We start from the raw sequence: 11,165 nt of genomic DNA on the forward strand, positions 1-11,165 counted from the left end.
AGTTATCAAGTTGGGGATTGGGTGAAATTTAAAAGAAGTATCACGAGTCCCACTTATGGGTGGCAAGGTGCAAAACATAGGAGTGTTGGTTTTGTGCAAAGTGTTCCAGACAAGGACAATCTCATTGTATCATTTTGTACCGGCGAAGCTCGTGTACTGGCAAATGAAGTTATAAAGGTGATCCCATTAGACAGGGGGCAGCATGTGCAACTGAAATCAGATGTGAAAGAGCCAAGGTTTGATTTTATGTTGTTGTTAAGACAATTTTTAGTTTTAAGCTGCTTATATGATTGGTTCTCTGTTGTTCCATGGTACACTCTTGTCACACCTTAGGCAGGACCAATGCTGTTCTATGTTTGTTAGCAACTAAACTAATAACTTTTTTTGTTATTTCATCTTTGAATTATAATTAATTGATCTCTTTTTTAATTTTGTGAAAATGACGTGACTTCATGCATTATGCAAATAGAACTGAATTGCAGTGAATTGTATTAAATTAAATCACAGTAAATTGCAATTGAAATATACAATTAACTCAATTTAAGATTCAACAACACGAATCAAATCATTTTGGTTGAAACTCGAATCATTTTGGTGGAAACTCGTGTCGAATCGTATGAATCAAATCGGTAATCGTAAGATTCTAATGACCATGTTTTTTACTACAATTACTACTTTTTTGACTGGTTATTACTACTGTTACTACTGCTAACTACAATTCCTATTGCGAATATTGTTAGTGAAACTGAATGATTCATGGATGCTGCTGCCATTCTTCTTGTGATTTTTGTTAATACATTGATTTTCATTCAATATATATATATATGTATTCGAGAACTGCTTTTATTGATGGTAGTTTGTCAGAAAATATACATTATTTTATTATTTTTTTTGTTTTTTTCCATGTGACAAAAAATATTTATGTTCTCCCATATATAACAATTGGATAGATAAATTCAAGAGAAATAAAATTTATTTAAATTGGTTTTAATTTTTCTTTACCCCTTCTGCTTTTTCTTTGGTCCAGTAGGAATAATATGAGGGGTTACTTAAAAAAGAGTTGTCATATGAGGTGTAATGGGTGGAGAACCTGCAGTAAGTTAAAAATAATTTCCAGTGTTTTGCTTTGTATATATGGTGCAATACGAGAACTAATGGTCATTGAAAATAGTGGAGAGATACCAAAAATTGTATTATTTAAATTACAAATTTGTGTAACCAGGGATTTGTATTTGCACTAAATTTGTTCTAAAATTTTTACTGCCATCGTATGTCTTCGACCCAATCAAATTTTAATATGCTTTTAAGTACGTCATCTAGTGTTTTCTCTACCTTGTCCGATGTAATTAGCCTGTCCTTTCAGAACCTTAAATTTGCACCACACTGCTTTTTACTATGCAGCCACTATTTTTTGTTATTTCTGTTCATCCACCTTGCTCTTTGGAATTCCTTAATGATTTGATTTACCTGCTGAACTTAGAGGATGTAAAAGATTGATTTGGATTGATCACAGAGTTAATTGTATCTGGATGAATCTGTCTGAGGCTTTTAATTGTACAATTGATCTACCATGTGATGAAGCCCAGTAGACAAGCCAACCAACCATGACAGTGTAGGTGGAACCAAGTAACACTTTGGATTAATTGATAACTTGCTATCTGCAATTTTCTGAAAGACATACTCAATTGGGAAGGTAAAGGAAAAGGTGGTCTGATTCTTCATTCTTGGGATATTCTTTTGCTATCAGCAGCAAACTACTTCGCTAAACTTATGGAATGTAACTTATAATATAGTTAAATTTTTTCCTTAAGTGGATCCTTTTCTGTTGCTGGCTTGTCGTGCTGTTTCAAGTGCTTCAGTATGACACACATGCCGCCTTATATTAAATTATTGAGACATGTTTGACAAAATCACCATCTCAAGGGCAATTTACTGTTTGCAAGCTTTTAGGCCCATGATAGAGCTTGAGAAATTCTTAAATGGCCATCATTTTCAGGGACAACACATTGTTGTATCCCTCTCCTATGAAAAATAAATAAATAAATGAACACCAGGTAGGAAGTATCTGGTACATCCTCTTCTGTTAGTTCTCATCTAAGAGACAATCATGCTAAATTTCGGATCTGTGCTGCTAATTTATGTGGTCCGTGCCTGCATTGACTCTTTGATTCTATAAATTACAGAATATTAAATTGAATTGGTATATGACCCTTGCTGAAGCAGCGTTTAATTTCAATAGATCTGTAATTTCAATACATGTATTGAAGTATGATTACTGATAGTCTTATTTTCAGGTTTGGTTGGCGTGGTCAATCACGTGATAGCATTGGAACTGTTCTATGTGTTGACGATGACGGGATTCTGCGTGTTGGTTTTCCTGGAGCATCCAGAGGATGGAAAGCTGATCCTGCAGAAATGGAAAGGGTTGAAGAATTCAAGGTTGGAGACTGGGTGCGCATTCGCCCGACTCTCACTGCCGCAAAGCATGGATTAGGTTCTGTAACTCCAGGAAGCATTGGTATCGTTTACTGTATTAGACCGGATAATAGTTTGTTGTTGGATTTGAGCTATCTTCCGAATCCATGGCATTGTGAACCTGAAGAGGTTGAGCCTGTTGTCCCATTCAAGGTAAGAAAAATGTCCTGGCTTTGTCCATTAGTGTGTTCTTTTCTTTGTTTTATTTATTTATTTATTTTGTACATATCTTTTTTACAGATTGGTGACAGGGTTTGTGTGAAGCGCTCTGTTGCAGAACCAAGATATGCTTGGGGTGGTGAAACTCATCATAGTGTTGGGAGAATAAGTGAAATAGAGAGTGATGGTCTCCTAATAATTGAAATCCCAAATCGGCCAATACCATGGCAAGCCGATCCCTCTGACATGGAAAGGGTGGAGGATTTCAAGGTTTTTTTTTTTTTTCTGTCTGATTCATTATATGGAATGATTTCATATATGTATGCTGGCCAATTTGATTTATATATATTGTGGCATGCCTTCATCTTTTCACTCTTAAATTCAATCTAACTTAAGCAGGTTGGGGACTGGGTCAGAGTAAAAGCTTCAGTGTCCTCCCCAAAATATGGATGGGAGGATATCACAAGGAACAGTATTGGGATAATCCACAGTCTGGAGGAGGATGGTGATATGGGTGTTGCCTTTTGCTTCAGGAGCAAGCCATTCTGTTGTTCTGTCACGGACGTGGAGAAGGTGCCTGCTTTTGAAGTTGGACAAGAGATCCATGTGACGCCATCTATTGCTCAGCCACGACTTGGATGGGCAAATGAAACTCCAGCTACTGTTGGAAAAATCATGAGAATTGACATGGATGGGGCGTTAAATGTAAGCATGCTTATTTCTTACTTATATCTTTTGTTTGGAGTGGTTTTTTTGTCCTTGCACTATCACCTTTACAAATGGTGACACTCAGTGCTGGAAACATGTCACTGAAAAGAAGTACCCTCTTTTCCCTCTTGCAGTTTGATTTGTTTTGCTTTGCTCTAAATTAATGTTGGTGCCTTTTGTATGGTTAAGTGTTGCATTGTGATTAATTAGTGCGACTAATCCTGATCTGGTCAATGAAGCATGGATAAGAATGTAAAATATGTGACAATTTCATAAAATATTGGTGGAGGAACAAAGCTTTATGTATTTATGTGTACGCTTATATATCAAAAGTTAAAAAAAAAACAAAATAAAAAAGTAGGCAAGTTACACCGACACCCCTTGAGGTTTGCCTTCAATACATATTTCCTCCAGGTTTGAGAATTACACTGCATTCTCTGAGTATCCAAATCACTTTATAATTTCCCCCCTGTTAATTCCCCATTAAGTTGACCAACAGATTTTCTTACATCAACATTAAAATTTGTCAACCAATAACATAACCCAAATCCAATCCAATCCAATCCCTACCCAAATAACCCAACCCATACCTGATTTGTTACCCTTAAATATATCTAGATCTGAATGGAGAAAGAGGGAGATGAGCGAGAAAGAGAGGGAAGGAGAAAAGGTGGAGGCTGGGGCTAGTATGGGGGTGGGATAGAGGTGGTAGGGGAGTCTGGGGAGTATTGCTGGCAGTGGAGGGTGGGGAGGTAGCTGGTGGATCATGGATGTGGTTGGTGGATCGTGGTAGTGCTTGCATGGTTGATCGTGTTGGTGCTTGGTGCACTACATCTCTCCCTCCGTCCCCCTCTCTTTCATTGATTTTTTTTGTCATAGGGATTTTCCCAGGATGCAATCTACAAATCAGTGTTCCATGAGCTTTATGTTTTTCTTTATTTGGCTTGATTTTCCAATAGTGGAGGATGACGGTGGTTGTGGTGGTGGGCATAGGGTGGTTTGGATACTGAATTTTTTGGTTGGGAGATACGTAGGTTAGGGTTATGATTTGTGTGTGGGGTTTGATTTAGGGATTTGTAGGTTTGATTTGGGGTTTGTGGTGCTACGATGGAGGTTAGGAGTTGGTTTTTTAGTGGAGGTTTGATGGCTATGGTGACTAATGATGGGGATGATGGCTGTGATAGTGGAGGTAGGGTGGGTGATGGTGGTTGTGGCGGTGGGGGTCGGTGTTGGGGTGGGTGATGGTTGATATGTGGTGGGTGGCTGTAGCTGTGGGCTTCAATTAATCTTTGATGAAATGCCTTTGAGACGAGGGTGGGATGGACAAGAAGCTCCATACCAAGGTTCTGAAAAGCGGTTGTGGTCGCCAAAACGGTGGCGGTGGCGCGGTTATGGTTGCGGGGTGTAAAGGCCGTAGTGTAACGGTTGCGGTAACCGGAACCGTGAATTTTTTTATTTTTCGCACAATTTGAAAAAAACTTACCGATACGCATATTTTTTTTCCATAATCACATTTATTGGGTTAAAAATAAATATTGATCAATTTTTATAAATTTTTAAGTATGATCCAATATATTTCATATTTTTAAATCACTATAAACTGAGTTTTTTACATTTTATTTTAATAATTAATAACTTTATATTATACAAAAAATCAATCACTAACTATTATATATATAAGATAAACAATGATAAAAGTAAGAGAATAAATAAGAGCCTAAATATATATATATATATATATATTTTAACCAAGCCAAATAAATAATGACCACACTTATTATTATTATTATTTTCAAATAATATATAAATAGACACACACAAACAAAATGGTTGAGTGATAGCAGCTGAATAGAATAGCATAGGCCTTACAGTTTTAACAAATTAATAACATATTTTTCATCTTCCCTCTTTTCTCTCTCTATCTCTTACTCCTCCATTTTCTATCTTTATCTTCCCTCTATCCCTCTTCCCCCATTTTCAGCTTTTTTTTTGTGTGTTTTTTCGAAAGAAACAGTTTGGAACCGTTACGTAACGGTGCATAATAAGCCGTTACGGCTTTTACGGCGCCGTTACAACCGCTACGGCCGACACACCTGTGAATCTCAATCATACTGCAAAAGCGGCCGTAACGGGTGGCGGTAACCGCCAAAACCGTTACGTAACGGCGTTACGTAACGGTTGCGGCCGTTTTTTAAAACCTTGCTCCATACCTATGCCATGATCCACCTCAAGGAGATCAGAGACAAGGGCAATAAAGTCATTTTAATTTTTCTCTTTGGGGGTGTTAATCAACAAACTCTGACAGGGCGTTAATGTAATTTTCAAAACCTCAAGAGGGAATTTGTATTAAAGACAAACCTCAGGGGGTGTGGTTGTAATTTACCCAAAAATAAAGTGTAAACATCAAAATATCATAGGCCAACTCAAAATAGTAATCACATATTTATGCGTTATGATATGTTAAACGGTCTTATCTTTTCCTTTTGTATTTATGAAATTATCCCTAGTTTCTAGCTTCTTTTTTCCTTTCTTTGTTCTCTAACTATCTACTATAAGTTTTTAGAACAGTGTTTGAGGTGAATTGCAGCTGTTTACTGGATTTCTGAAAAGTAGTGTGTTTGAGATAGAAAATATTATTGTTAAATAAGTAAGAATAGAAAATTCTAAGCATTTAAAAATAATGATAAAAAAAACTTCGAACTGTTGACTAAAGCGCCTTCTGGTTATTTCTGTCTAGGTTAAAGTTGCTGGCAAAGTTAGTTTGTGGAAAGTTTCCCCAGGAGATGCAGAACGGCTTTCAGGATTTGAAGTAGGGGACTGGGTACGATCAAAACCAAGCCTGGGGACCAGACCAAGTTATGACTGGAACAGTATTGGGAAAGAAAGTATAGCAGTTGTACATAGTGTACAGGATACTGGTTATTTAGAATTAGCGTGCTGCTTCCGTAAAGGAAGGTGGATCACTCATTACACCGATGTTGAAAAGGTTCCAGGCTTCAAAATTGGGCAGCACGTTTGCTTCCGAGTTGGACTGATGGAGCCAAGGTGGGGATGGAGAGGAGCCCAGTCTAATTCACGAGGTGTTATAACCAGTGTCAATGCCGATGGAGAAGTGAGAGTCGCATTCTTTGGTTTGCCGGGGTTGTGGAGAGGAGATCCTGCTGATCTAGAGATAGAGCAAATGTTTGAAGTGGGAGATTGGGTTAGAATGAGAAACAATGCAAGTGGTTGGAAATCAATTGGACCAGGTAGTATTGGAATTGTGCAGGGAAATGTGTACGAAGGGGACGAATGGGATGGAAGTGTCTGTGTGGGATTTTGCGGGGAACAAGAAGGATGGGTGGGGCCTGCCTCCCTTCTTGAAAGAGCTGATAAGCTCATGGTTGGGCAGAGGGTTAGGGTGAAAATTTTTGTAAAGCAGCCAAGGTTTGGGTGGTCCGGGCACAACCATGCAAGTGTTGGGATTATATCTGCAATTGATGCGGATGGAAAGCTGAGAATATATACACCTGCTGGGTCAAAAGCATGGATGCTAGATCCATCGGAGGTGGAGGTGGTGGAGGAAGAGGAAATTTGCATTGGGGATTGGGTTAAGGTGAGGGCATCGGTTTCAACCCCGACTCATCAGTGGGGAGACGTGAGTTATTCAAGCATTGGAGTGGTGCACAGGATAGAAGACGGGGAGCTATGGGTTGCATTCTGTTTTATGGAGAGGCTGTGGCTTTGCAAAGCATGGGAAATGGAGCGGGTAAGGCCGTTTAAAGTGGGGGACAATGTGAGGATCAGAGAAGGGCTGGTGACCCCACGGTGGGGATGGGGAATGGAGACCCATGCAAGCAAAGGCCAGGTGGTTGGTGTAGATGCTAATGGCAAGTTAAGAATTAAATTTCAGTGGAGAGAGGGGAGGCCATGGATTGGAGATCCTGCCGATATTGCTCTTGATACAATTACCACTTCATGAAAAAACTTTTACGTCTGCCTTTTGAACTCCTTTCAGTTTTACTTGAGAGCCTATGGGGGTGGGCTTTTGGCCCCATCCCAATGGTGAGGTGGAAGAAGAAGCTGATTCTGCTGCTGCTGATGTAATAGAAGATTATTAAAATTTGCTTGAAACTGCATCCATTATTACAGTGGACACCATGCTGATCAGATGGATGGATGGATTAATATTTGCCGAAGAGCAGAGAGATGGAAAGAGTCCAACAAAGGGGGTTAGCAATTGACCTGCCTTCCCCTACAATCAATTGACAGAATACAACGCAGCCAAGAGAAGGTAACAAACAGTATGCCATTTTATAATTTTAAGGAGATAATGTTATTTGTGGAGGTGAGTTCCAGTGGAGGACATATTTTTATTTGGTTTTTATTTCATTATGTACAAATTGACTCATTTGACCTTGTGAGTTAGTTGACTGTTTTTTGGGGTCTCTAAAGATGGGTGCTGTTGATGAGTTTTCTTTTATCTGTACTCTCATCATTTGCTCTTTTTGACCAAAATTGGGGCTACTTTGGGATGTGCATTCTAACATGTTCAAAAGTGAATTTGCAAGTGACACACAAAAGAATGAATGCACTTTTTTGTACACTGTTCTCTTTCTATTGTTAGTATTTTCTTTTGCAGCATTAATTCTTGAAGGCTACAATAATGGAAGTTTGGTGTTTTTTTTTTTAAATTTTTGAGAACCAACACAACGAGGCCTTTCCCTTTTTGTTTGTGTGTTTGGTCTGCCTGGTAATCATTTTTAAAAAAAAAAATTCAAATCTGCCGGATAATCATGCTAAACCAGATTCATAGCTTTGGTGCATAACTTTGCTTTATATGGAGTTTGTAAGTTTAAATAAATCTGTTGAAATATCTTCTATTTTCTTTTTTTTTTCAAAAAATAAAAAGCAACTGATGGGACTAAAGTGAATAATGATTTGGGTATTTTCCCGCGTTTTGTTTTTGTTTTTGTCCTTGTTTTTTTTTTAAAATTAAGTTGAGAAGGTTCAATAAATCCGTTGAAATATCTGTTAAGGTCCCCTATGTTCTGTTGTGTACTTTCTATTGCAAGTGTTTTTTTGGTATAATGTCATTGCCCACCACCGTTTGAGTGAGTGAGCAAAGCCTATCATTATGCAATGCGGTTTTAGTGTTGTGTTTCAAATGTGATTGATTACAATCCAATGTGGTTTAGTGTTATGATGGTTTTAGACGTGCCCTTATCACATGAAGTAATAACTTGTGTAACCAAAACAGCATACTCTTTTAATCAACACTCCGCTGGTTTAGACGTGAAACGTTTTACACTTTTTCATGCATCACATGGAAAAGTTGTCACTTGTGGGATTTCATTTGGTAAGTCGTCTATTTACTGAGCTTTTGTTCTGCCAAACATTGAAAAATATGGAAATATGTATTTTAACTTCATATTTTACTGTCAGGGCACAAACCACATCGAATCGAGTCGTAACTATTGAAGGTGCACATGAAGTCCATCGACTAACCCAATCCTAGTGTTGTGTTCTTTCTTGCTGCCTAGGGCAAAAGTAAAGAGGCCACAGAGGTCAAATACTTCAATTTCTAATTTAAAACTACAAGACCTCTCACAAAATTCATGGTTGAAGTTTCTTCTAAGGTTCTATTCTATATGAAGATGATTACCCATATACACCAATGACGTAGGGTGATTCGTCCTGGGTGTGGAAAGTGGGCCTTGAGAGCTTCCTCAAGTGGTTTCGGACAGATCTAGACCTGCTGCCATGTGGCCCCAAATCTTCAAGCCGGATCAAGGACACCTCTGATGTGTTTTTGAGCTGGCTGAAAGTCACTCTTGGATCTAAAAATGTTTCAGAACAGAGCTATTTACTTGGTTAGTCATAATAAATATGAGAGAAAATCATGAGTGTGTTTAGGGAGAGAGAAAATGTAGGGTTCTCATACAAGACTCTTCTCCAAGGTGTAATGTTGTTTCAGAAGTGAGATGGTCTATAAATGACCAAGTAAAGGCTTCATAATGAGCTAAAAAACTCGGACAGAAGCTGGATCTATTACGGCTGAAGGTCAATATGCGTAATTGAGAAAAGCTGGGAGTTTTGTGCAGTTCTGAGCAAAGTTTTTCCATGGGGAACCTTCTCGCTCATCTACTATGTGAACTGAAGCGTATTGTTAAGTCTCGTGGAGTTTGCCATGGATCTCATTTCGATAATTTGAACTGTTTAATGTGTAGAGCTTGTCAAGTACTTTATGCCTGTAAAAAATTACGTTGATTGGATATCGGTAGCCCCTTAATTAGAATATATATTTGTCAATAATAATTATAATTTTAAAATTAAATTATTAATAAAAATGTGTTTCGATTAAGGAGTTACCGATATCTGATCAATGTGATTTTTTACAAACATGAAGTACTCGATGAGGTTTACACATTAAACGATTTGAATTATCGAAACGAAATCTATAATAGATCTCAAAAATCTAACCGTACGCTCCAGTCCATCCAATAAACTGGAGAAAAGTTTCAGTATGAAAGCTCATTAATGGAGTATCTAGGAGGTTTATGCTCTAAAAGTGAGTTAAAACCTTCAAGCATTGAAAGCGTGTTCAATCATGCCTTCAAGAGAGAGAAGGCATATCTATTTAAAGAGGAATTGGGGTTAATCAGGAGTTGATAGTTGTTGGGGTGTATTTAATGCGTGTAACACTGATTAAGGTTGCTAAGATTGTTGCTGGAAACAGTACAAAGAATCTTATTATATAGTAAAATTCAGCGTTGTCACCGTCCTTGGTCAGAGGAGAAAAATGGTTGAGGTGACTAATGGAGCTCAACCAATGGAAAGGTAAGACGACCCACCGTTTGATTATTTTAGTTTGGGATTAAAAGTTTTGTTTAGGATAATTTTTTTTTTTTATTTTTATAAAAGAAAAAATAAAATAATTATGATTTGGATGTGATATTTTGTCTTATTAATTTTTTAATTTATTTTATTTTTTGACTATTTTAATCTAAAATCAACGTACCAAACATATTAGGATAGTGAAATAGACTAAAAATAGACTAACTAACGAATAATTTTTAATTACCAAAGAACTAACTAACGAATCAAGAAATAGACTAAAAATATATTGGGGCCTAACAACAGAAGCTTTACATTTGATAATCCATTAAATCTATCTGAACAATGCATAAATAGATATGAAATAAAATATACAAGCCTTTTTTTTTTTTTTTTTTATTTAACTTTAGAATAATTTACATCTTGTACATAATCATAAGAAGTACAAACATTAAAACTTTTCTATTACAAAACCCAAACTAACTTTTACAACTCAACTAACTCTCTTTATGAGAGTACAAAAGTCACAAACTGGATATTAATCATATACAAAGACAAACTCTTCAAAATAAAATCTCCTTCTAACCTCGCTCTTTGTTGCCATCACCTACGCATACATATAAGGAAGATAAGGTGAGTCATAATTCAGTGAATAATATCGTAAAAAAATAGTGAGTGAATGAATGAATATAAATCTCATTTGCTAAACATAAATAACTTATCACATTTCAAAAAGAATTCACAATTTTCTTCCAAGAACAATTTGTATCTAAAACATAATAACAATGCACATCTATTAAAACGAAACGAGGGACTAAATGGTCCATACACCAATTAGACAAACCCACCCCATAGGTAGCAAGAGAGATCTCAAACATCTGCCAATGGTATGCTTATTGTCCTCCACTAGAACTAATCTAAGGATGTCATCTAATTCATTAATACAAAGAATATAGGACATTTATTCATTTCGAAACAAAATAGAGTTTTCACAAATCATGATATAT

The 11,165-nt window shown here is 37.0% G+C and overlaps 1 protein-coding gene across 1 annotated transcript in view; it reads left to right on the forward strand.

Moving 5' to 3' along the window:
- The window catches only part of KEG (protein kinase KEG), a 30,855-nt gene extending 22,930 nt beyond the window's left edge, over positions 1 to 7,925 (forward strand). Inside the window, exons 12-16 of the mRNA XM_028222748.2 lie at positions 3 to 236; positions 2,295 to 2,628; positions 2,716 to 2,904; positions 3,034 to 3,339; positions 6,080 to 7,925. Coding sequence (XP_028078549.2) covers positions 3 to 236; positions 2,295 to 2,628; positions 2,716 to 2,904; positions 3,034 to 3,339; positions 6,080 to 7,303 — 2,287 coding nt within the window. The 3' untranslated portion in view covers positions 7,304 to 7,925. The remainder of the gene's footprint in view (positions 1 to 2; positions 237 to 2,294; positions 2,629 to 2,715; positions 2,905 to 3,033; positions 3,340 to 6,079) is intronic.
- Positions 7,926 to 11,165: the final 3,240 nt, after the last annotated feature.

This window comes from Camellia sinensis, chromosome 2 (assembly GCF_055761805.1).
Source record: "Camellia sinensis isolate YWXY chromosome 2, ASM5576180v1, whole genome shotgun sequence".
In the NCBI taxonomy this organism is placed as follows: Eukaryota; Viridiplantae; Streptophyta; class Magnoliopsida; order Ericales; family Theaceae; genus Camellia; species Camellia sinensis.